At 41.7% G+C, this 27483-nt stretch overlaps 1 protein-coding gene across 1 annotated transcript in view; it reads right to left on the bottom strand.

The window, feature by feature from the left end:
- The window catches only part of LOC125407959 (uncharacterized), a 129229-nt gene extending 113433 nt beyond the window's left edge, over window positions 1-15796 (bottom strand). The window contains exons 1-3 of the mRNA XM_087909895.1: window positions 15626-15796; window positions 15242-15402; window positions 462-8568 (exon numbers count right to left, since the gene is read on the bottom strand). Of these exons, the coding sequence (XP_087766021.1) occupies window positions 462-8014 (7553 nt within the window). The 5' untranslated portion in view covers window positions 8015-8568; window positions 15242-15402; window positions 15626-15796. The remainder of the gene's footprint in view (window positions 1-461; window positions 8569-15241; window positions 15403-15625) is intronic.
- Window positions 15797-27483: the final 11687 nt, after the last annotated feature.

Raw genomic sequence — 27483 nt, 5'->3', positions numbered from 1 at the left:
ATGTAGTCAACTAAACCTCACAACAGTCCTATGAAACAGGAGCCATCAGACTTCCAATTTTACAGGTGAGGAAGTTAATTCACAGCTAAATACTTTATGCAGGGTTACAGAGCTTAGGCCAAACCCCAGGAGTCCAGCTCCAGAATCTACTCTAATCACTCTGATACATCCTCACTGAAATAAATTATAAAGAGGATGGAATGAAACAGAAGAACAAAGGTTAAGCAATGATATAATGGAACTAAATAAAAATGAATACAGAAAAATAAGAAGGGCTATCATAAATAAAGACTGGAGAAGGGATACTGAAGAAGTAAAATTGAGGACAGGGAAAAGTTGACAAGTCAAAGAGCAGAAAGTCAATTAACGAGAATTAGAGTGACAAGGAGGGCCCGGGGTAGCTTTGAAGAAAAAGAAGCTATGTCAGGCAAATGTAAAACAGAAATAAAGGTGAGTCTTACAAAACAGCAAAAGTGTCGTTGTAGCTGTCGGGCTTTGGCACAGGCACTTGGTGGAGTCTCCGCACTGGGCTAAGATGAATACACAATAGTGTATCATTTTCACACAAGCAGAAGTCACATAGGTTAATGTACATGTAGGCATTTTGTTCCATAGTTAAATCTTTTTCTGTAGTGGAATTTTCAGAATATGGAGTTACGGTAAGTTCCGTTTTCGAAAACTGATCTGTAGGTGGAAGTGTCATTACGGGGCACTCTGGAGTAGGAGCTGAAGTTGTTGGGGCTGTAGAATGTGCAGCTTCAGGAGAAACAGCTGTCGTTGGTGAGACTCCACACTGTGCAGCCTCTGTAGGAGCAGCTGTAGTCTCTAGGACTCCAGAGTGTTCAGTCTCTATAGCTGATGAATCTGAACGCTGAGCTTCAACATGAACTAAAGTTAGAGCTGTTGTCTCATAATGCTCTAGAAACTGAGCTTCGGTCCCCATAGGTATCTCAGAAGTGTGAGCTGGGGCGTTCTTCATAGGGGCAGAACGTTTAACCATTGTATTAGGTTGTCGAGTTATTGAAAATTCTGAGTGTAAATACTGAGCTGTTACTTGAGTTAGGTTTGAATGTTGAACCTGAATCTTCTCATCAAGTGGGAGTACTTCTTCAGGGTTATTTAGAGGAAGAATAGTAATATTCCCTGGGGCTTCCAAAGGTTCACTCTCTATCTTAGATAGTTCAGTTAAAGCATGCTCTACATCAAGATGGTAAACTGGGACCTCAGGTGACACTGTATGATGAGTTTGATGACCTGGCATCACAACCTTACTATCATGGAACACTGGAGTTTTGGTAACAAGCCCCTCATGTGGCTGTGGAGGCTGAGAGAAGGTCTTTTGCATAGGTTCAAAGAGTCCTCCCTCAGTAGTAGGTTGATGAGTTATGGTAACTTCCAAATCTAAAGGATGAACCGTGATTTCAGTTGTGTCTGGATGCTGAATGTGAACCTGTTCTAGAGGCGTCACCTGAGAATGTATTGGACGACGAACTGTAGTCTCACTGAGAGCTGTGGGATGATGAGCCTCTCCAGTAGGCTCTGAAGTTACAGTGAGTTCCATGTTTAAGGAATGATACGGTTTTGTTAGATACTCAGCTTGACCCTGAATTAGAACTGAAACCATGCCCTCCTCATATCCTAGAGTTTGAGCTACAAACTCAATAGGTGGTTTTCTAACCTCAGCTGTGGTCCTCTGAAAATTTTCAGGACTGTTTCCTAGAGTAGATGAGTTATGATCAAGGTTAAATACGATTTTAGTTGGAGTTCTTGTACGAGGAACGAAAACTTCTGGGTTCAGGATCACATTGTGATCTGAATGATGAACTCTAGTCTGCTGTGGAGTTGGAGGAAAGCGAGTCCCTGTAGGAGGCTGAGAAGGCTGAGAAGGCTGAGATGAGATCCTGGGTGGTGATGGACTCTCAGATTGACCCTGAATTGGTATTGGAACCGTCACCTCTTGAACTACACCCTCTTTAGGTGGTGCTGTAATCTGAGTTGCGCTCTCGTGTATACTTTGTGAAAGCTCTCCCTCATTGATAGGTTGATAAGTTACAGTAAGTTCTAGATCCAAATGCTGAACGGTGACTTCAGGTATCTGATTTGTGTGTGTACTGTGAACAGGTTCTGGATATATCACCAGAGGGTACTCTGGAGGAGGAACTGTAGTCTCCTTTGGAACTGTAGGATGGCGAGGCTCTCTAGTAGGCTCTGAACTTACGGTGAGTTCCAGACCCAAAGGCCTAAATGATACAACAGCTTGATCCTGAGTTGGTATTGGAACAGTCACCTCCTGATATACTGGGGTTGGAGCTACAGCCTCTTTATGTGGTTCTGTAATCTGGGTTGTGGTCTCTTGAATGCTTTGAGAAAACTCTCCCTCAGTAGTAAGCTGTGGAACTATGGTAAGTTCCAAATCCAAAGATTCAGCTGTGGCTTCAGTTGGGTTTGGATGTTGAGAGTGAGTAAGTTCTGGATGTATCACCAGAGGGTGCTTTGGTGTTGTAGGATGTTTAGCCTCTCTTGTAGGCTCTGAAGTTATGGTGAGTTCCAGATTCAAAGGCTGAAATGCTACAACGTGAGTAGTTGGATACTCAATTTCATCCTGACCTGGTGTTGGAACTTTGATCTTCTGATATACTGGGGCTGGAGGTGGCTCTGTAATTAGACTTGTGGTCTCTGGAATAGTTTGAGAAAGTTCTCCCTCGGCAGTAGTTTGATGAGTTATGATGAGTTCCAGATTCAAAGGCTGAACTGTGGTTTCAGTTGGGTTTGGATGCTGAGGCTGCTTTGGAACTGTAGGATGGTGAGGCTCTCTGGTAGGCTCTGAGGTTATGGTGAGTTCCAGATTCAAAGGCTGAACTGTGACTTCAGTTGGGTTTGGATACTGAGGCTGCTTTGGAACTGTAGAATGGTGAGGCTCTCTTGTAGGCTCTGAATTTATGGTGAGTTCCAGATCCAAAGGCTGAAATGAGACAACAGCTTGATGCTGAGTTTGTGTTGGAACTGTCACCTCTTGATATTCTTGGTCTTGAGCTACAACCTCCTTAGGTGATACTGTAATTAGACTTGTGGCCTCTGGAATAGTTTGAGAAAGTTCTCCCTCGGCAGTAGTTTGATGAGTTATGGTAAGTTCTAGATTCAAAGGCTGAACTGTGACTTCAGTTGAGTTTGGATGCTGAGGCTGCTTTGGAACTGTAGGATGGTGAGGCTCTCTGGTAGGCTCTGAGGTTATGGTGAGTTCCAGTTCCAAAGGCTGAGATGAGACAACAGCTTGAAATTGAGTTTGTGTTGGAACTGTCACCTCTTGATATTCTTGGTTTTGAGCTACAACCTCCTTAGGTGGCTCTGTAATTAGACTTGCGGTCTCTGGAATAGTTTGAGAAAGTTCTCCCTCAGCAGTAGTTTGATGAGTTACGGTAAGTTCTAGATTCAAAGGCTGAACTGTGACTTCAGTTGGGTTTGGATGCAGAAGATACTTTTGAACTGTAGAATGGTGAGTCTCTCTGGTAGGCTCTGAGGTTATGGTGAGTTCTAGATTCAAAGGCTGAACTGTGACTTCAGTTGGGTTTGGATACTGAGGCTGCTTTGGAACTGTAGAATGGTGAGGCTCTCTTGTAGGCTCTGAATTTATGGTGAGTTCCAGATCCAAAGGCTGAAATGAGACAACAGCTTGATGCTGAGTTTGTGTTGGAACTGTCACCTCTTGATATTCTTGGTCTTGAGCTACAACCTCCTTAGGTGGCTCTGTAATTAGACTTGTGGTCTCTGGAATAGTTTGAGAAAGTTCTCCCTCGGCAGTAGTTTGATGAGTTATGGTAAGTTCTAGATTCAAAGGCTGAACTGTGACTTCAGTTGAGTTTGGATGCTGAGGCTGCTTTGGAACTGTAGGATGGTGAGGCTCTCTGGTAGGCTCTGAGGTTATGGTGAGTTCCAGTTCCAAAGGCTGAGATGAGACAACAGCTTGAAATTGAGTTTGTGTTGGAACTGTCACCTCTTGATATTCTTGGTCTTGAGCTACAACCTCCTTAGGTGGCTCTGTAATTAGACTTGTGGTCTCTGGAATAGTTTGAGAAAGTTCTCCCTCGGCAGTAGTTTGATGAGTTACGGTAAGTTCTAGATTCAAAGGCTGAACTGTGACTTCAGTTGGGTTTGGATGCTGAGGGTACTTCGGAACTGTAGAATGGTGAGTCTCTCTGGTAGGCTCTGAGGTTATGGTGAGTTCCAGATTCAAAGGCTGAACTGTGGCTTCAGTTGGGTTTGGATGCTGAGGCTGCTTTGGAACTATAGGATGATGAGGCTCTCTGATAGGCTCTGAAGTTATGGTGAGTTCTAGATCTAAGGGCTGAAACGAGACAGTAGGTGATGTTGGATACTTAGCCTGATCCTGAGTTGGTATTGGGATTGTCATCTCATGATATTCTAGACCTTGAGCTAAAATCTCTTCTGGAGGTTCCATCACTTGATTTGTGGTCTCTTCCATAGTTTGAGAAAGTTTCTCCTTAGGTTGTAGATTTATGGCAACTTCTAGATCCAAAGGTTGAAATGTGTCTTTAGTTGGGTTTGGATGTTGAGTCTCACTATGATGTGGATGTGGAAGTTTTACTTGAAAATGTGGATATACAGTTCTCTTTGGTAGTATATAATGCTTAGTCTCTGGAATAACTCCTGAGGTTACAGTAACTTCTAGGTCCAAAGGCTCAAATAAACCATTAGGTGATAGTGTATACTCAACTTGATCCTGATCTGGCCTTGAAACAGTCATCTTGTGTGCTGGAATGTGAGTTACAATATTTTTCAGTGGCTTTTGAGGATGATGTGGAATCACTTTATGGGTTAGAGAAATTTTTCCTTTTCTAGGGAGTTTTAAAGCCTGAGCTGCAGTGGGTTTTGGCACTAGAAATGGTTTCAGATTCTCATGGAGGTCTATGGGATGAGATGGGGTCATTTGTTGATGTAAAGGTCTTACTCCCATACTGTGACCTGGAGGCAGGTCTGAGGCTTCCTGTTGAGTTGAATAAAGGTACACCTTTTTAAAGTGGTGTGTTGTCTGAGCTATGGCCTCTTGGAAGGCTGGAGATTCAGTTTTGGAGAAATATGGAGGCTTTAAAAGGGCATTAGTCTGTATCTGTGAAAATTTACCTTTCTCAGTGGAGTCTATGGGCTGATGTAAGTCTTCTTGTGGAAATGGAACTGATCCATCCTCCAAAGAGGGTTTTGGAGTTATGGTAAGTTCTAGGTCCACATGTTTAACAGTGGTTTTATATGACTTTGGAAGTTCAGTTCTGAATGTTACCTCTAGATCTGCAGGTGAAAAAAAACTATCTGTTATTGAAGGCCAAGTTGAGTTCCCCTGCTGACTTGGATAAGGTTCTTCAGGAAATTCTTCAGGTTGGGTTGGGACCCCTTGACCTACTGGAGAATGATGATCCTTTTCTGGGGTGGTTAGATGATGAATTGGGATATTGTGTGATGCTGGAAAATAAACTTGACCATGACCCAGGGATGGAGGTGTTACCTCATGGTAACCTGGAAGTTGAGCTACCTCTTCCTCAGGCAACTCTTGCATCTGTTCTGAAGCCTCCTGCTGTGCTGGAAAGGGTTTTCCTTCCTCAGGGATCTGTGATATTCCAGTTGTGTCTTCTTGCTGGCTTAGAGGTTTATGATGCAGAATAGGTTCTGGGGACTGATATAAAACACCCTGTTGATTTGACAGTTCAACCTCTTCAGATGCTGTAGCCTCATGGTACACAGTTCCCATGGCAGCTACAGGATTTTCTGTTACTGTAATCTCCAGATCTGGAGGTTGACCAGTCACATAAGACAAGTTAGAATGCTGAGCTTGATAGTGACCGGGGGGCAAAACTGTCGTTTCATGATGCTCTGGAGACTGAGCTACTTGTTCCTGCTCAGTTGCAGAAGGTTTAAACTCTTCAGCATACTCTAAGGCTTGAGGTGGTATCTCCAGCTGGCTTTGAAACTGACTCTCTCCAGAAGACCCAGAAGCCTGAGCTGGAGGGTTCTCCTCATTGAGAAAAGGTTCCATCTGTTCAGTATACTCCAAAGGATGCACTGGGGACTCCTGCTGGGTCAGAGAAGATTCAGTCTGCTTGGTAGGTTCTGAAGTTATAGTAATTGCCACATCCACAGGCCTAACTGCAGCATGTGGTAAGAAATAATGGTGCTCTTCATTTCGATCTGGCTGGACTTTGTGAATTGGTGGGGTTTCAACTACATTCTCAATAGGGGACTTTGGAGTTTGAAGTGGAACCTCTTGTTCAACTGCAGGTTGAACTGAGGCTTCTGGCTGGTTTCCAGAACTGAATTCTACCTCCTCAGGAGACTCAGAAAGTTGACCTGGCTGCTCTATTTCACTGGGAGAAGGTTCATCCTCCAGAAGAGGGCCTGGATGTTGAGATAAATCTTCCGGCTGTGTTGGGAAAGATCCTAACTCCTCTGCTTCCTCTTGAGGCTGAACTGGAGACTCCAAATCAATTCCAGGAGATTCAACCTCCTCAGGATACTCAGAAGGTTCAGTTGACTGCTGCTGCTGGCTGGGGAAAGGTTCAGTTTCAACAAGAGGACCAGGAGTCTGAGTTGGAGTTTCTTCCTCATATGGAGATGACTCAATCTCTGTTCTAGGTTCAGAAGTTATTTTAGGTTCCATATCTGCAGGCTTACCTGTAATTGTTGAAGTATAATGGAGAAATTGATCCTGACTAGGGTTTTGAATTGTGGTTAGTGCAGTTTCAGCTATACTCTGCATAGAGGATTCTGGAACTGGAACTGTACCCTCTTGCTCAACTAGAGGACTGATTTCTTCGGGGAGCTTTGTAGGCAGAGCTGGAGCTTTTAGCTGGCTACCAGAATTTCCAAGGTTTTCAAGAAGCTCTGAAATCTCAGCTAGGGCCTCTTGTCGGGTTGATGAAGGTTCCAACAACTCAGAACTCTCTGGAAACTGGGCTGGGGCCTGTTGTTGGCCCAAAGCAGCTTGTGCCTCCTTATCTGTCTCTGAAGTCACTCTCTCAAGATCCAGAGGATTCACTGTGACATTTGGCAGGTTTGAGTGCTGAGCTTCATTTCTATTTGGAGGTGGACCATTTATTTCAGGATGCACTGATGGTTCCTCAGAAGGAAGCTGATGGTGAGCTGAGTCTTCTTTTTGGATTAAAGGTTCATCTTCCTCTGGGAGCTGTGGGAAATAATCTGGAGCTTCCTGCTGGAGATTCTCTGTATTTTGAACTTGTGTCTCCAACTGGTCAGGTTCACCCTGCTCTAGGAACTCTGGAGCTTCATCTGCATTTTCCTGGGATTGCAGAGGAAGGCTGTAAGAAGAAGCTTCATTCATATTCAGATCACCATAATAATCATCCTTGATTTGTTTGTGAAATTGAGGTTTTCCAACAACCACCTTAGCAAGTTTCCTGTGCTGAGCTAAATCTTTCTTCAATTCCTTGGGTGAAACAATGAAGGTTGTTGCTTTTGAACTCTGGCTGTCTAGTGGTGGAACAAGTATTTCATCCAACTGCTGATCTGCAGCCTCAGCTAGACTGGCAGTATTTTTGAACTGTGAAGGAAGAATGGGAGCCTGAATTTGATCCCCATTTAGCATTAAAATGTTCTCTGTCTGCTTCCCAGGTGGTATCGGCTTGTTGGTCAGATGCTGATGTGAAACAGCAAGCTCCTCAGGCTCTGGGTTGGACTCCGGAGAAGTGCTGGGGTCCTGGAATGGAAGTAAACTGTCAGTCAACTCCTCAAGTGGGGCCAACATCTCTTTGGAAGCAGGGGACCCCAGATACTCAGTGCCCCCTTTGTCTGTCTCGGGTGCTCGAGTATGTGGGGATTTAGGTGGATGATCAGAGGGGTGCCAAGACCAGAGTTTGGTTGGCACCCAGGGCTCTGAAGTCAACTGGAGTGGGTTCCCAGTGAACTCTGGAATGGGAACAGCCAGGACCAGCAGCCACAAAAGTTGCCACATGAAGAGAAGCCTTCGTGCACCAAGGTGCAGTAGAGACATGACATGCAGTAGGGACTCGATCCACAGTGCTGCCCCACACTGGTGGGAAACTGAATGAAAACTCGGAACCTTGGCAACGAGGCCTGCCCCGCCCTTTATTTATGACAGCTGACCTTTGTTACAAAACCATTACTAGGCAGGGTCCCAGTTGGATTCTGCTTTCTCTCATATCTGTGATCTTTTCCCCTTTTGGACTTTCTTTCAAGTTTGTTGTGGAAAACTCCAAAAGCCAAATTCAAAAGTTATCTTGGAGTAGTTATACTTTGTTTCTTGCTTCTGTAGCTTCTTCCTAATGTCCAGAGTATACTGATTGATGAAAAAGCATCAAACGATGTCTGTTGTTAGGACTTTAAAAATAATCTTTAATTATAATGAAGTCATACATTGTATTACTATCGTATGGCCATGTGGTCACGCCTCAACATGCATGCAGAGGTCAAAGGACAGCATATGGAGTTGGTTCTCTCCTTCCACCTTCAAGAGGCTTCCAGGGATGGAACTCTGGTCACCAGGCTTGCATTGTGAGGTGGCAAGTACCTTTATCCACTAAGCATCTGTAGGGCATAAATATAAACTTAGTAATACAATACCATCTTTCCTTAAGTTTTACCTCTCCTAGACCTTTTTAACTTAGACCTTCTATAATGTGTTTAACCTTTCCATGTCCCTAATTTTGATGTACATTTCGGAACACTGCTTACTTTAGGACAAAACTACCACCTACAATTCTTTCGCATCTGAAAGCATTCTTTCTCTTTACCAAGATGCATTTTAGAACTATACCCTTTTATATCTCTTCTCTCGCTTGATAGTTATACTTTCTTTACAAATTTAAAAACATTTTATGTCATACTTCATACTGATACATGTGTACAAGTAGGGTGCTTATAAACTGTAACCGCTTATAGTAATGCTCTGAGCCACAGATTTGTACATATGCTCCAAAATCAAGCATAAGCCATCTCATACAGAAACAGAGGGCATGGGCCACTCAGAAAGGAGATAGCTAACAGACTCAATGAGATTCTGCTGTCTTTCACAGATGAATAAAAATTATCAAGGGACTTTATGGTTCATGTTATCTGAGAAGAGAATTACTAACTCCTCTAGTTACTTGCACCTTTATGGGGAGAAACTGACACCCACAATCCATAATAGTCCCGATGCCCTTTCTGCTCTGCCTCAGTAATAACCTAGGGTTATACTATGCCACTGCTTCTCCTTAATCTAGGAAAACAGAATGATACATTCCTTATGAAGGCTGACTGTTAGGCTTTACACAGATATTTCTTTGTCAGAACACAAACATCTTCTGATGTCTGCTGACACCTCAATGTGCACAGAGATTCACTCCACCCAGCCTGAAAGAACTCAGAAAATTATTCACTAGAATATCCTTTCTGAGTCTTTACAGCCTCACAAATATCACAAAAGGTACAACTGCTTAAACTTGAAACCTGTTGAAAACATAAATGGTCTCTTCAAAGAAACAAAAGGGGCATTAACTTAAATACAAAGGTAAGTTTCATGTACGAACTTATCAGCAGCTGTAACCTTACTTGTGCTTCTGTGTGCATCACTTTTTCTTTTGGTATAATATATATTAAATGATACATACTCTTGGTATAATATATTCTCAATAGTATGAAATGACTATAAACCCCCACTATTCTCTTTTCAATTATTCCACCTTTGAATTGCTTCTTAGACTTTTTATTTTTCTGTTTACCGCATTCTTAATATATAACCTTCTGTATGTAACTATCAGTAATTTTGTTTCACAGTTCAAGAGATCTGATTTCTAAACTCAAAAGTTAAGATAATGGAAATAGCTGCCTTAAAATAAGTGTTTAACAAGACCTAATAAATCTTAATGTCTGAGAGCAACACAAGGGGAACCTAAGCCATTATTAAACAGAATGATAACTGTCCTAGGTCCAACCAAATAGATGAATTTAAAATTCTTGTAATAGTAATTGCTCTGTGTTTAAAAAACAAAAGTACACCCATAATTCTTAGACCATTATCCTAGTGAGGAGTGATAGATGTAGCACAGGGTCTGGCTACACAGCTCTACTGTAGATACATTCTGGTGCAACTCATTGACCAGTCTATTCCAGAAGGTTCTGGTGCCAGTTTAGGGATCTAGGCCAGGAAGATGGCAAGAACCTCCCACACTCACAGGTTTCAAATTGGCAGTTGTAAGCTATACTTCCTGCTGACTCTTGCTTTCTATGGATCAACGCTTGAATCACATACTGAGGAAAGCTGGGTGGTGGAACTGATGATGGTGAGTCTATTCCACTCCACTCCTAACACCCTTGCATCTGACTTAGCCCCTAACCCTAGAACCATGGCGTCTAGGGGAAAAAAGAAAAACAAAACAAAACAAAACAAAATCTCAGAATCAACTGGAACACCTTTTCTACATTTGGTTTATTCATTGCTTAAGCCATTCCACAAGCAGTCAAAGAAGTAAATGTTGGGCCAGGCAGTGGTGGCACACATCTTTAATCTCAGCACTTGGGGGGCAGAGGCAGGCAGATCTCTTGAGTTTGAGGCTAGTCTGGTCTACAGAGTAAGTTCCAGGACAGCAAGGGCTACACATAGAAACCCTGTCTCAAACAACCAAAAGGAGGAAAAAAAACCCCAAAAAACTAATTCACACATGAGTTCATGGAAATACTCAGATAATGATTTGTCAAGGTAACTGGAGACAAAGACATTTGGATTTGAGCAACTATTTTAGCATAACAGCAAGTCCTTAACTAGGAACCAGAGAAACACGACTTCCTCCTTCCTCCAAAGTATGTAGGCAGGTAGGTCAGCTCCTCTGCTGTGAATTTAGAAGCTCTGTCAAGCAAATGCTTAAAATAAAAACTTGCCCCTGAAAAGGGAGTTTGAGAAATAAACGAATCCTAATGCATCTCTCCCCACCCTGAGAGCAGAGCTCCCTCCAGTGTAACATGAAGGTCGGCTCATTGGGGTTTCTGTCCTGCCCGGTCCCTCAGCCCTTTAGTCCCAGAGAAAATCACACAGAGAGTCTACATAAGATTATAAACTGTTTGGCCCATAAGCTCAGGCATCTTGCTAACTCTTATAACTTATATCAACCCATTATTCATATCTATGTTAACCACATGGCTCGGTACCTTTCTCAGAGGGGCAGATCACATCCTGCTTCTTCAGTTGTCTGGGAAGAAATGGTGGAGGGAGCTTCATGCTTCCCAGAATACGCCTGTTCTCTTTGCTCCACCTCTACTTCCTGTCTGGTTGATTCACCTATACTTCCTGCCTGGCCAATCAGCATTTATTTAAAACACAATTGACAGAATACAAACAATTCTCCCACACCACTCCAGCTCTTTGGAAGTGTCAACAACTCGGGGGTTTCTGCATTCATGGGACATCGGCAGCACTTCTGCAGCACAGGAGAAGTAAACAGAGCTAAAGCTCATGAAGCTGTTAGGAGATAGTCCATGTGTGCGTGCGTGTGCACACGCACGTGTGTGTGTGTGAGAGAGAGAGAGACATTAAAATCCAGGGCCTCACACATGTTAGGCAAGCTCTTTACCATCAAGCCACTTCCACAGAACACCTAGACTTTTAATGAAAAGAGATTAAAAAAAATAAACTCCAACAATCCAAGCTAATGGTGAGGTATCCTATAGCTTCAAAATCAATTAAGACTTATAAAGGGACTACTAGATATTGGCATTTTTATTACATACTACACAAACAATGGAGAAGATCACTTATCAAAGTGATTAAGGCAATGAATTGTAGGTGGTGGGCCAATCATATGTACCTGCTAACTCTCCACAGCAGCTGGTCTCTCACGTGTCCTCCACACAATCCAGTTCAATCCTTTTATCTAAAGTCTAGGATTATAATATTCAGAGCATGGTTGATTAAAGTCTGTAAAGTTTTCCTTCATGACCTTGTTTGACCATCAATGGAAACTAAAGTAGTATTTTTCCAGTTCTTGGCATTGTGAGCTAATGTCAAACTGCCTTATGTCTAGTACCAAAACAAACCTAGTCATAAGAGACTTACAATATCATAACCTGCCAGAGATTTCATTTTGGATATACTTGAAATGCAATGCTCATTTTACAGAGTAGATGTGAACAACATTTTAACTCTATTTATAGAGAACCCTAAATAAAGGCTATTTTTTTTTTGAAGTCACAGTACTTTCCTGCATCATTTGTTGGATGCAGGACTTACTAACTGCCCTCTGTTGGTGACAGTGATGATAAAGGAAGTTCTTCAGAGAAAGCACAGAATTGGGAGTGAGCAAAGGAACAGTTCAGTCTTCGCAGCAAGTGGCTCCTACTTCAGAATACAATCCAAAATGCAGATGAAAAGAAACTGCCACCCATCTCTCTCCAAATTACTAATCCAGTAAAAGGAAGAAATACACTTATCTCTGAATTTTACAAGCAGCTAAAACTATGAGAGGCTCATCTGCATTAATACACTTCTGTAAGAATACAAATTCTTCCCAATGCTACCTCTGAATGTTTTTATAAGTCACTGTGGATTTTTCTTTTTCTTTGTTTGAGACAAGGTCTCATATAGCTGGATTCTCTTCTTAGCCCCAGGACAATATTGAACTTCTGATCCTCCCATCTCCAGCTCTTGAGTGTTGGGATTAGACGTGTGTACCATTATACCCACCTTTGATTTTGTTTAATGTGGTGCTAGAGATAGAGCCCAGTGCTTGATGCTAGAAGCACTCTATCAATTAAACCAATTCCCAGCCTTACAGTACAGTAGACACCACTAGTTCTTCCAAGATGTCTACTTCAATTTTGAAAACTGTTATATTGTCTTAGTTAAGTTTCTATTGTTGTGAAGAGACACCATGACCACACCAACTTTTATAAAAGAAAACATTTAATTAGGGTGGCTAGGGTGGCTCTCTTACATTTTCAGAGGTACAGTCCATTATCATCATGATGGGGAGCATGGTGGCATGCAGACAGATGTGGTAGCAACTACATCTTGGCTTGCAGGCAACAGGAAGTCGACTGAGACACTGGGTGGTACCCTGAGTATAGGAAATCTCAAAGTCTGCCCCAACAATGACACACTTCCTCCAACAAGACCAACAAAGTCACACCTCCTAATAGTGCCACTCCTTATAAGATTATGGGGGCCAATTACATTTAAACTACCACATAAATATTTCTAAAATTTGAACAATTCAAAATAAGTCAAGGCATTATTAGTAACTTGCAGGTTTATTTATGTATCTAAGTTCCCTGTCACAAGGTCTTAAGCTTAATAAGCACCCGATAGGCCAATATTTAGTTTTTTTCTTATCCCAGAATCAAGCACAGTCCACACCATTTAATAGAGGATTGATAGTATGTCAGTGGAATGAGTGAATAGATGATTGAAAAATGAAATTGCTCTCTTTAGCTGAAGGTCTAAAAATGCCTGTTGGGAAGCTGAGATGCCCAGGACTGCGAGGGAGACTGAAGTGTGGTGCATCCGATTGGGCTTTTCAGATAAGCTTACCAGAGTTGTTGCCATCCATCACCTTTCTTCATGAGGAGAAAATTAAATAAAAAATTCTCTTAAGGTGCTTTACACCCTTCCTTGATTTTAGTTTAAAACCTTATGCACTTTTCTATATTTATAAAAGGTGTGTGTCAGGGGGAACAAGGCAGGAACTACCTGTATTCACCAAAGCTAAAAGAGTACTTAAACTGGTAACAAGGCAGTTTAAGGCGGGAAGCCAAGTAATAGTAACCCAAGGCTCTGCATAAGTATGACTTCAATTATTCAATGATGGGCTTAACTTGTATAAGTCTTAAAACCTAAGAGTCATGAAATCATCCCAGTTTCCAAAAAGTAGGGAAAACCCAATACTGCTTTGTAATTTCTACAGTGACATCTATACTATATAAATGCCTGGACCTGGCAACAGGTTAGAAACAGGACCACAAGGAAATAATTAAACAATGCCTACGGACGATCTCTTCAGTCATTAGGAGTGGATGGTTGGAGATGGAAGAAGGTGTTGAACAATGTACAGAAGCAGATATGAGATCACTAATGGGTAAAGTTCTCAGATTCACAATAAAAGTTGATGAGGAAAGCTCCGTGGACAAAAATTGGCAGCAAGGACAGGGCAAGTGGCCAGTAACTCATCAAAATGGTCCTTGGAAAGAACAGATGTTTGAGCTGACAGACATAGTGAGATGAGGCCCTGAGGCAGGCTCTGGGAAATTAAATCGGTTGGTATGCTGATGTGGAAGGGGGTTTCTTTCTTTCTTTTTTTTTTTAAGAGATATTTTCTTTTTTTTAATTGATTTCTATTGAGCTCTACATTTTTCTCTGCTCCCCTCCCTGTCTCTCCCCTCCCCCCTTCAACCCTCCCCGAGGTCCCCATGCTCCCATTTTACTCAGGAGATCTTGTCTTTTTTTTTTCCCTACTACTCTACGCGGATCTATGGTGGACGGTGGGAGGTTGTGTGTGTGGGTCGTTCTGCAGGAGGCCGCCGGGCGGCGCTGACTGACGATCACGGAACTACATGCAGTGCTGGACCGGGAATCGAACTCCGGGTCCTCGGGCGGAGTGGTTGGGCGCTCTGCCCCGTGAGCCGTCTCTCCGGCTGATCTTGTCTTTTTCTACTTTCTACTTCCCATGTAGATTAGATCTATGTAAGTCTCTCTTAGTGTCCTCATTGTTGTCTAAGTTTTCTGGGATTGTGGTTTGTAGGCTGATTTTCTTTGCTTTATGTTTAAAAACCACCTATGAGTGAGTACATATGATAATTGTCTTTCTGTGTCTGGGTTACCTCACTCAAAATAATGTTTTCCAGCTCCATCCATTTTTCTGCAAAATTCAATATGTCGGGTTTTTTTTTTTTTTCTGCTGTGTAGTAGTCCTTTGTGTAAATGCACCACATTTGTGGAAGGGGATTTCTATAGCGTATGAAAGGAGCCAATTTTCTGGGATGCCAAGAGTTACAACTGACCGTCTGTCAAACTTACCCACCTTAAATCTATATAGAAAAGCAGCAAAAGATAATCCATCTCTTGTGATTTCTTAAATTTAAAAGCAACAGAAACTAATGAGGAATAGACTACGTGAGCACACCTGGGTTTGACCTCTTCACACCAGTCACTGCTACAAACCTAAAAAAAAAAAAAGTCATCTAACTCACGGCTGACCTCAAACTACACCCCAGCTCCCGCATCTGTACCCACCTTCACCAGCCATGTCTGAAGAGGAGGCTTCCGGTCGCACGCCTTTGGAGCTCTCTGCGCGTCCCTCGCCCAGAAAAACTTGACGATGGTGCGGAAACCGGGATCCCCTGCTGCGTTCGGGAAGACCCGGATTGTACACAGAAGGCCAAGCTGGGAGAACGCTGTGGACAGAGAGAGAATGCCATGGGAGGCGCAGGGCGTGAGCGCCGATCTCCTGTCTCATTTCCGCCTCATTTCCCATGGAAGTGCTCCCTTCTCCCCAGGGAGCACTTCTCCCTGCACCGGCCGAGGCTCCCTCTGAGGCCACAAGGGCGTGAGAAGGGCGGGCGGCTAAGGGCCACGCCGGCTCACCACCATCTATAGACCTGTGCCTGACGCTAGTACCTGCAGCCGAAGCTGGAGGGACCAGCACACCCCGGGCGCGGGAGGTGGCCTCGTCCATCCTCCCTCTCAGCGCAGTCCCTCACACGCAGGGCCTCGGCCAGAGGGTCCAGAGCTCAAGTTTTCACTCAAAGCTTTCGCGCTCCAGGCGCAACCCCTACACCTGACCCTCACTGCGCCTGCGCAAGCAACGCCTGCACAGGCGCACGTGCAAGGGGCGTGGCCCGCGGCTGGCCAGCACCGTCCTTACCCTTCTTGGCAAATGACCTCAACTGGTGTCAGCCTGAGCTCCCGCCGCACCACTTCGGGCTAGGGGTCCTACACAAGCATATTTTTAAGGGCAGACAGAGGATTCAGCTGGCTTTATCTTCACTTCCAGAAAAGACAAAAATAGTAGGTTGTTAGCACTGTGGAGCTGGTGGGAAATGACTTCTAATGATGGAATCCTTCGAGTTAACTTTAAGGAGTTTTAAATATGCAAAACTAAGCATAACTCAACCTCTAGGTCTAGCGTGAAATTTTTAGACATGTCCCCGCTTGTCCTGGAGTTCCTGGTGTGTGTGTGTGTGTGTGTGTGTGGAATTTGGAGGGTATGAGAAGCTGCGAGTTAAGTGAGAAGTAAATTTGGAAAGGGATCAGAATGGACCCAAATAAATACTGGAGATGGTGGTGTTTTGGACTACTTGTTGGGGAAATGCTTCGAGAGAAGGTGAGGCCTAAGGCACAACAATTCTAGGCTATCCAAGGATGAAAGGCCTCTGGAAAACACGTAAGTTCTAAATGATACCCTTCAGATCCATGCTGGACTATGACAACATTTTCTCCTGTCTTCAACAAAATAACAAAAGGACAGTAATTTTATTTTAATGTCTACAGGTGCTTTGCCTGCATGTATGACTGTGCACTACATATACCTGCTGCCCACGGAGGCCAGAAGATGGTGTTGGATCACCTGGAACTAGCGTTAATACAGGCAGTTGTGAGCTGCCATGTGGGTGCTAGGAATTGAGCCTACATCCTCTAGAAGAGCAGTCAGTACTCTTAACCACTGAGCCATCTCTCCAGCCCTGACAATATGTTTTTAATTTTTTGAAAGGAAGTGTATTATAGTCCATTCTCCTGCATGTATGACTTCCACAAAACATTGATGTTAACAGGTATGTTACAAAAACAAATGCTGAGACTGGTCATAATATTCTTTTTATTATTTATTGTTTTTAATTGAGCTGTACATTTCCCCCACTCCCCTTCCTTCCTATCCTCTCCCCTTCCACCTTCCCTCCTGCTCTCGCACTCCCAATTAACTCAGGACATCTTGTCTTTTTCTCCTTCCTAGGGGGATCCATGTATATCTCTCTTAGGGTCTTCTTTGTTGTCTAGGTTCTCTAGAGCTGTGGACTATAGGCTAGTTATTCTTTGTTTTAAGTCTAAATGCCACTTATGAGTGGGTACATATTATATTTTTCGGATCTAGGTTACCTCACTCAGTACGGTTTTTTATAGTTCCATCCATTTGCCTGTAAATTTCAAGATGTCATTATATTTTACACATTGTGTAAATGTACCATATTTTCTTTATCTTCAGTTGAGGGGCACCTAGGTTGTTTCAAGGTTCTGGCTATTATGAATAATGCTGCTATAAACATAGTTGAGCAAGTGTCCTTGTGGTATAATTGAGCATCTTTGGGTATATGTCCAAGAGTGGTATTGCTGGATCTTGATGTAGATTGACTCCTAATTTTCTGAGAAATCGTCATACTGATTTTCAAAGCAGCTATTCAAATTTGCTCTTCCACCAGCAATGGAGGAGTGTTACCCTTACTCCACATCCTCTCCACCATAATCTGTCATCAGTTGTAGGGCCCGGGTCTGCCCCTGTTCCTTGAGTGCATCTTGAGGACAATTTCTGATCAGCCAGCTAAAACATTCTGTTTGTTCCTGTGTTCCCTCTGCCTCACCTGGTGATTAGCTGTAGAGCATTGTTTCATCTTTGGTATGGTAATTTCCCACCTGCCTGGAGGAAAATCCTTGTGCAACTGCTAGGTAGTTAAGGATTTCCCCAAAGTTGAATAAATGGCATTCGGCTGATCTCCTTTCGAATGACCCAGGTCTCTTGTGTGTTCTTTCAATCTTCAGGCCCTTGCCTGGCTCACGTACACTACAGTGGCGCGAACTGTACCGAGGGGGTAACACAGAATCGGGTGTTACAATCAGTGTTTTTGATCTTGGCCATTCTGGTGGGTGTAAGATGGAATCTCAGAGTTGTTTTGATTTGCATTTCTCTGATGGCAAAGGATATTGAGCATTTCCTAAGTGTCTTTCAGTCATTTTAGATTTCCTGTTGAGAGTTCTCTGTTTTAGTTCTGTACCCCATTTTTTAGTGGATTATTTGTTCTTTTGATGTCTGGTTTTTTGAGCTTATTGTATATTTTGGAGATCTGTTCAATGTGGGGTTAGTGAAGATCTTTTCCCATTCTGTCGGTTGCCATTTTGTCTTATTGACCATGTCATTTGATTTACAAAAACTTCTCAGTTTCAGGAGGTCCCATTTATTAATTGTTTCTCTCAGTGTTTGTGCTACTGGTGTTCTATTTAGGAAGTGATCTGCTGTGCTAATGTGTTCAAGGCTACTTCCAACTTTCTCTTCTATGAAGTTCAGTGTGGATGGATCTATGTTGATCCATTTGGACTTGAGTTTGTGCATGGTGATAGATATGGATCAGTTTGCATTCTTTTACATGTCAATATCCAGTTATGCCAACACCATTTGTTGAAGATGCTTTCCTTTTTTCCATTTTATAATTTTAGCTTCTTTGTCAAAAATTAGGTGTTGATAGGTGTGTGGATTGACATCTGGGTCTTCAATTCAATTTCATTGGTCAACTGTCTGTTTTCATACCAGTACCAGTCTGTTTTCAGCACTGTATTGCTATAGTAAAGTCAGGGATGGTGATGCCTCCAGAAATTCCTTTATTGTATAGAATTGTTTTGCCTTTTCTGTTTTTTTTTTATTTTGTTTTGTTTTTTTCATATAAAGTTGAGTATTGTTCTTTCAAAGCCTGAGAAGAATTTTTCTAGATTTTGATGAGTATTGCATTGAATAATTTTGGTAAGATTGCCATTTTTACAATGCTAATTCTACCTATGCAAGAGCATGGGAGATCTTTCCATTTTCTGATGTCTTCTTTCTTTGATTTCTGTCTTCAAAGATTTAAAGTTCTTGTTACATAGGTCTTTCACTTGTTTGGTTAGAGTTACCCCAAGATATTTTACGTTATTTATGGCAATTGTAAAGGGTGATGTTTCTCTGATTTCTTTTTCATCCCGTTTATCACCTGTATATAGAAGGTCTACTCTTTTTTGAGTTAACCTTGTATCCTGCTACATTACTGAAAGTATTTATTCATTGTAGGAGTTCCTTGGTAGAATTTTGGGGGCCACTTATGTATGCTATCATGTGATCAGCAAATAGTGAAAATTTGACTTCTTCTTTTCCAATTTGTATCCCCTTGATCTCCTTTTGTTGTCTTAGTGCTCTAGCTAGAACCTCAAGAACTATATTGAATGGATATGGAGAGAATGGACAGCCTTGTCTTGTTCCTGATCTTAGTGGGATCACTTTGAGTTTCTCTCCATTTAGTTTGATGTTGGCTATTGACTTGCTGTATATTGCCTTTATTATGTTTAGGTGTGTTTCCTGTATTCCTGCTCTTTCCAAGACCTTTATCATGAAGGAATGTTGGATTTTGTTGTAGGTTTTTTCAGTATCTAATGAGGTGATCATGTGGTTTTCTTCTTTCAGTTTGTTTATGTGGCACATTACATTACAGATTTTTGTATGTTGAACCATCCCTGCATCTCTAGGAAGAAGACTAAAAGTCATAGTGAATGATTTTTTTTGATGTGTTCTTGGATTCGGTTTGCCAGTATTTTATTGAGTATTTTTACATCAATGTGCATGAGGGGGACTGGTCTGTAATTCTCTTTCTTAGTTGTGTCTTTGTATTGTTTGGGTATCAGGGTAATTGTAGTCTCATAAAAGAGTCTGACAATGTTCCTTCTGTGTCTGCTGTGTGGAACAATTTGAGGAGTATTGGTATTAGTTTTTTTAAAATCTGATAGAATCCTTTGCTGACTTTTTTTGGTTGGAAGTCTTTGATGGCTGTTTCTTCCTTTGCAGTTATAGTCTATTTAATTTGCTTATCTGATCTTGATTTAATTTTGGTATGTGATACTTATCCAGAAAATTGTCCATTTTCTTTAAGTTTTCCAGTTTTGTGGAGTGCAGGTTTTTGTAATAGACTTGATGATTCTCTGGATTTCCTCTGAGTCTGTTGTTATATCCATCTTTTCATTTCTGATTTTGTTAATTTGGATATTCTCTCTCTGCCTTTTGGCTAGTTTGGATAAAGGTTTGTCTATTTTGTTAATTTTCTCAAGGAACCAACTCTTTGTCTTCTTGATTCTTTGTATTGTTTCCTTTGTTTCTATTTTGTTGATTTGGGCTATCATTTTGATTATTTTCTGTCCTCTAAGTCCTTCTGGGTGATTTTGCTTCCTTTTGTTCCAGGGATTTCTGGTGTTCTGTTAATTCGCTAGTGTAGAATTTTCTGGCTTCTTTATGTAGGCATTTAGTGCTCTGAACTTTCCTCTTAGCACTGCTTTCATTGTGTCCCATAAGTTTGGGTATGTTGTGCAGTCATGTTCACTGAATTTTAGGAAGTCTTTAATTTCTTTATTTATTTCTTCCTTGACATAGTGGTGATTCAGTTGAGCATTGTTCAGTTTCCATGAGTTTGTGGGCTTTCTGCAATTAGTGTTGTTGTTGAATTCTAACTTTAAGTCATGGAGATCCAATAAGACACAGAGGGTTATTCCAGTTTTTTTGTATCTATTGAGATTTTCTTTGTTGCTGAATATATGGCCAACTTTGGAGCAATAACTATGAGGTGCTGAGAAGAGGATATATTCTTTTGCACTTGAGTGGAATGTTCTATAGATGGCTGCTGAGCCCATTTGAGTCATAGCATGTTAGATCCTTTTTTCTCTATTAATTTCTGTATGGCAGACCTGCCCAGTGGTGAGAATGAAGTATTGAAGTCTCCCATTATTAATGTGTAGGGCTTGATGTGTGATTTATGCTTTAATAATGTTTCTTTTACAAATGAGGGTGCCCTTGTATTTGGGGCATAGATGTTCAGAATTGAGATTTCATCTTGATGGATTTTTCCTGTGATAAATATGAAATGACCTTCTTCATTTCTTTTGACTAATTTTAGTTTGGTCTATTTTGTTAGATAGTAGGATAGCTGCACCAGCCTGTTTCTTAGGTCCGTTTAATTGAAAAAGTTATTTCCCAACCCTTTACTCTGATGCGATATCTGTATTTGAAGTTGAGGTATGTTTCTTGAATGCAGGACAAGAATGAATTCTGTTTTCGTATCCAATCTGTTAGCCTGTGTCTTTTTATAGGTGAATTGAGTTCATTGATATTAAGGAATATTAATGACCATTGATTGCTGTCTCTTGTTATTTTTGTTTTGTTGTTGTTGTTGTTGTTGTTGTTGTTGGTAGCGGTGGTGTGGTAGCGTTGTGTGTGTGTGTGTGTGTGTGTGTGTGTGTGTGTGTGTGTAGTGTATGTGGGTTTCTCTTCTTTGGGATTTGCTGGTGTGGGATTGTCTATTGCCTTTGTTTTTGTGGGTGTAGCTAATGTCCTTGGGTTAGAGTTTTCCTTCTCATACTTTATGTGGGGCTGGATTTGTGGATAGGTATTGATTAAATATGATTTTACCATTGAATATCATGTTTTCTCTGTTTATGTTGATTTAAAGCTTGCTGGATATAGTAGTCTGGGCTTGCATTCATGGTCTCTCAGTGTCTGCATAATGCCTGGCCAGGACCTTCTAGCTTTCATTGTTTCCATTGAGAAGTCAAGTGTAATTCTGATAGGTCTGCCTTTATATGTTACTTGGCCATTTTTTCCTTTGCAGCTCATAATATTCTTTCTTTATTCTGTATGTTTAGTGTTTTGATTATTTTTATTTCTTTTATTAATTTTTTAACTTTTTATTTTTTTGAAAAGAAAACAAACTATCTTTTTTTTATTTTACCTAACCAATCCCAGTTCCCACTCCTTCCCCTCCTTCCATCCCCTCCACTTACTCTCCTACACTTCACCCTATTCACTCCTTAGAGAGGGTAAGGCATGTTGCTTTGGAGAAGGTCCAAGACCCTACCTACTATATCTAGGCTGAGCATGGTATCCATCCAAAGAGAATAGGTTTCTAAAAAGCCAGTACAAGCAGTAGAGATAAATCCTGGTGCCACTACCAGTGGCCCCACAGTCTGCTCCAGTCATACAACTGTCACCCACATTCAGAGGGACTAGTTTGGACCTATGCTATTTCCTCCCCTGTCCAACTGGAGTTGGTGAGCTCCCATTAGCTCAGGTAAACTGTTTCAGTGGGTGTCCCCATCATGGTCTTGCCCTCTTTGCTCATATTCTTACTTCTCCCACTCTTCAACTGGACTTTGGGAGCTCAGTCCAGTGCTCTGATGCAGGTCTGTGCCTCTGTTTCCATTAGTTGCTGGATGAAGGTTCTATGGTGATATTTAAGATATTCATCAGTCTGACTACAGGGAACGGCAGTTTGGGCACCCTCTCCTCTATTGCTTAGAGTCTTAGCTGGGGTCATCCTTGTGAATTCCTGGGAATTTCCCTAGTGCCAGGTTTCTTGCTAGCTCCATAATGTCTCTCTCAATCAAAATATCTCTTTCCTTGCTCTCATCTCTGTCCTTCCTCCATCTAAACTATCCTGTTCACTCAAGTTCTCCTCTCCCCACTTCTCCCCTAATTTTCCCCTTCTGCCCTCTCTACTCCTCCCACCCCTATGCTCCCAATTTTGTCCAGCAATCTTGTCTATTTCCCCTCTCCAGGTGGATCTATGTATATTTTTCTTAGGGTTCATCTTGTTACTTCGCTTCTCTAGTATCATGAACCATAGACTGAATATCCTTTGCGTTACAGCTAGTATCCACTTATGAGTGAATACATACAATGTTCATCTTTCTGGGTCTGGGTTACCACACTCAGGATGGTTTTTTCTAGTTACATCTATTTGCATACAAATTTCAAGATGTCATTGTATTTTACTGCTGAGTAGTACTCTAATGTGTAAATGTGCCATATTTTCTTTATCCATTCTTCGGTTGAGGAACATCGAGGTTGTTCACAGGTTCTGGTTATTAAAAATAATGCTGCTATGAACATAGTTGAACAAATGTCCTTGTAGTATGATTGAGCATCTTTTGGGTATATGCCCAAGAGTGGTATTGCTGAGTCCTGAGATAGGCTGATTCCCAATTTTCTGAGAAACCACCATACTGATTTCCAAAGTGGTTGTACAAGTTTGCACTCCCACCAGCAATGGATGAGTGTTCCCCTTACTCCACATCCTCTCCAGCATAAACTATTCTAGGTGTTTTTGATTTTAGTCATTCTAACTAGTGTAAGATGTTATATCAGAGTTGTTTGGATTTGCATTTCCCTAATGGCTAAGGATGTTGAACATTTTCTTAAGTGTCTTCCGGCCATTTGAGATTCTTCTGTTGAGAATTCTCTGTTTTGTTCTGTACCCCCATTTTTAATTGGTTTATTTGGAATTTTGATGCCTAAATTCTTGAGTTCTTTATATATTTTGGAGATTAGTCCACTGTCTTATGTGGGGTTGGTGAAGATTTTTTCCCATTCAGTAACTGTCTTTTGTCTTATTGACTGTCCTTTGCTTTATAGAAGCTTTTCAGTTTCAGGAGGTACCATTTATTTATTGGTGTTCTCAGTGTCTGTGCTACTGGTGTTCTATTTAGGAAGGGGTCTCCTGTGCCTATGCATTGAAGGCTACTTTCCACTTTCTCTTCTATCAGGTTCAGTGTGATCATATTTGTATTGAGGTCTTTAATCCATTTGGACTTGAGTTTTGTGCATGGGGATAAATATGGATCTATTTTCATTCTTCTACATGTTGACATCCAGTTATGCCAGCACCATTTGTTGAAGAGCCTTTCTTTTTTCCATTGTATGGCTTCTTTCTCAAAAATCAGCTGTTCATAGGTGTGTGGATTAATTTCTGCGTCTTCAATTTGATTCCATTGGTCAACCTGTCCGTTTTTATGCTATTACCAGGCTGTTTTCATTACTGTAGCTCTATAATAGAGCTTGATGTTAGGGATAGTGATGCCTCCAGAAGTTCCTTTATTGTACAAGATTGTTTTGGCTATTCTGGGTTTTCTGTTTTTCCATATGAAGTTGAGTATTATTCTTTCAATGTCTGTGAAGAATTGTGTTGGGATTTTGATGGGGATTGCACTGAATCTATAGATTGCTTTCGGAGTTACACCTGACTTCTTAATGAAAACCATGAAAGCCAGAAGGTCCTGGGCAGATGTGCTGCAGACACTAAGAGACCACGGATGCAAGCCCAGACTATTATACCCAGCAAAACTTTCAATCACCATTAATGGAGAAAATAAGATATTTCATAGCAAACCAGATTTAAACAATACCTATCTACAAACCCAGACTACAGAAAGTACTAGAAAGAAAACCCCAATCCAAGGAAGCTAACTGCACCCACAAAAACACAGGCAACAGATAACCTCACACCAACAAAACCCAAAGAAGGAAAACACACACACTACCACAGAAAAATAACAGGAATTAACTATCACTATCATTAATATCTTAATATCAATGGACTCAATTCACTTATAAAAAGACACAGGCTAAGAGAATGGATATAAAAGAAGGATCCAGCCTTCCACTGTATACAAGAAACACACCTCAACTTTAAAGACAGACATTACCTCTGAGTAAAGGGTTGGGAAGAGATTTTCCAATCAAATGGACCTAAGAAACAAGCGGGTGTAGCTATCCAAATATCTAACAAAATAGTCTTCAAACTAAAATCAATCAAAAGAGATGGAGGACACTTTATACTCATTCTTCATTGTAAGGAGCTATCCAGATATCGCCATTACAATATGGTGGCTGGCGGTCCTGCAGCTTGGAGGTAAACAAATCCTTCTTTGGCAGTGCTGGGTGGGGCTGAGCGCCCTTTGCTTGTACATGTGCAATTGAGCCTTGTTCCCTAGCCAATCCTGAAGCCCCGAGCATCAGCAGAATGGTATTCACCAATCAGGACAGTACCTCCACCCTAGAAAAGCAACTGCCGCTTGACTTTTGCTCTCTCTCGCTTCCTGCTCTCCCTTCAACCAAGAGGCTCCAATAAAGTGTGATCAGAGAAGAATCCTCAACTCGTGGTCATTCTTGCTTGCTGGTCAAGCAGTGCGCCACACTTCATCAAGATGAAGTCTCAATCCTGAACATCTATGCCCCAAATACAAGAGCATCCACATATGTAAAAGAAACATTACTAAAGCTTAAATCGCACATCAAACCCCACACACTAATAGTAGGAGACTTCAACACCCCACTCTACCCAATGGACAGGTCAACCAGACAGAAACCTAACAAAGAAATAAGAGAACTAACAAATTTCAAATGGAATTAACAGGCATTTACAGAACATTCCACCCAAACACAAAAGAATATACCTTCTTCTCAGCACCTCATGGAACCTTCTCTAAAACTGACCACATACTGAGTAACAAAGCAAACCTCAACAGACACAAAAAAATTGGAATACTCCCCTGTATCTTATTGGATCACCAGGAACACTAATTTCAGAAAGCCCACAGACACATAGAAATTAAACAGTGTTCTATTGAACCACCCCCGTGTCAAGGAAGAAATAAAGAAATTAAAGACTTCCTAGAATTCAACAAAAATGAAGGCACAATGTACCCAAACCTATGGGACACTATGAAAGCGGTGCTAAGAGGAAAGTTCATAGCACTAAGTGCCTACATAAAGAAAGTGGAGAAAGCTCCCACTAGCGACTTGACAGCACACTTGAAAACTCTAGTGTTTGGATTATCATCTGGTGAGGGGACTTTCCTTTTTGGTCTGGTCTATTTGTTGCTCTGTAAGCTTCTTTTGTTTTTATAGGTATGTCCTTCTTTAGGTTGGAAAAGTTTTCTTCTATGATTTGGTTAAATATGTTTTCTGTGCCTATGAGCTGGGCTTCTTCTTCGGTTCCTATTGTTCTTAGGTTTGGTCTTTTCATGGTATCCCAGATTTCCTGAATAATTTGTCTTAAGAATTTCTTGGTTTTAACATTTTCTTTGACTGGTGAAGCTATTTCCTCTATCACATCTTCAACACCTGAGATTCTCTCTTCCATCTCTTGTATTGTTATTTATGCTTGCATCTGTAGTTCCTGATCGTTTACTCAGATTTTCCATTTACAGATTTCCCTCGTTTTTTTTTTTACATTGCCTCTATTTCAGCTTTTAAGTCTTGAACCATTTCTTTTCATTTCTGTTTGATTGCTTTTTCTTGGTTTTCTTTAAGAGATTTGTTATTTCTTCCAATTTTTAGTTGTCTTTTTCTCCTTTAAGGTAATTTTTCATTTCCTCTTTAAGGGCCTCAATCATCTTCATAAAGTTATTTTTATGTCATTTTCTTCTGCTTCATCTGCTTTGGGATGCTCAGGTCTTGCTGTTGTAGGCCCACTAGTTTCTGGTGGGGCTGTGTTGCTCTTTATGCTGTTGAAAGTATTCTTACCCTGTTGCCTACCCACCTTTTCCTCCAATCAGAACAGGTGGAGCCTTGTTTCAGGGGGCTCTCTTTTCTCCAATTGGTGTAGTTGAGGGCTGTGATTCCCTTGATCGCTCTTTCTTATGTAGGCAGAGCAGAACCTTTAGTAATTGTTCCTCCAAGTGCCTTTAAGCCCAAGGCTCAGATGGTCATTCCTCCAGGTGCAGGAGGAGCTAAGGCTGAGGCTCTCATGGCCAGATAATTTTTGGAGGCCACTGCTATAGTTACAGCCGTCTGTGCTGCTCACACTTCTCCCAGCAGCCTGGCCTGGCCCACCCGCCACCATGCTGCTTCTCATGTCAGTCATGATATTTTTAACCAAGTATTGAAACCAAATTTGAATTTGTGATGATTAATCCTTGTCAGCTTGACTAGATTTAGGACCACCGTGGAAACACAGCACTGGGTGTGTCTGGGAGGGTATTTCCAGGAAGGTTTAACTGAGGAAGGAAGACCTACTTGAAAGGGGGTGGCACTATCCTTTCGACCGGTGTTCTGGACCAATCAAAAAGAAGAAAGCGAGCTAGCTGAGCATGAACATTCGTCTCCTTCTGCTTCCTCACTGCAGATGCCATGTGACCAAATGTCTCACACCCCTGCTGCCATTGCAGCCATGATGGCCTGGACCCTCAAACTGTGAGCCAAAAAAATAAAACACAAAACTCTTGGTTTTCCAGGTATCTGGGCACAGCAGCAAGACAAGCATCTAATATGGGGCTCTTCTGGGTGAGTTACTGCTTACTTCCTTGTGAAATATAGCAGTTAAGAATCTGACGAACAGTCAGATCATTTGTAGATGTATTTAGGCTCAGGGTAGAAGAATAAGTGACCCATGATAACATTCCAGTTTAGACACCACTTGTAGTAGCTCTGTGCAGAAAAGTCCCTCAACCGTCCCTTTTCTGCCTTTTGCCGTGTTGTAAAGCAAATTATACTCCATATCTGCTCCTGCCAAACCAATCAGATCCTATCCAGAGAAGCTTTCATGTGTGTATGTGTCTGTGTGTGTCTGTGTGTGTACCCACATGCCATGTCACAGGTGTGTAGGTCAAGACGACTTCCAGGAATCAGTTTTGTCCTTCTACCATGTAGGTTCCCGGGGTTGGACTCAGGTCAACGGGCTTGGCAACAAGCCCTCTTGCCT

The sequence above is a fragment of the Myodes glareolus genome, chromosome 9 (assembly GCF_982192425.1).
Source record: "Myodes glareolus chromosome 9, mMyoGla1.1, whole genome shotgun sequence".
NCBI lineage: Eukaryota > Metazoa > Chordata > Mammalia > Rodentia > Cricetidae > Myodes > Myodes glareolus.
Note: the sequence above shows the minus strand (reverse complement) of the source record. Positions and strands in the feature narration are given on the sequence as shown.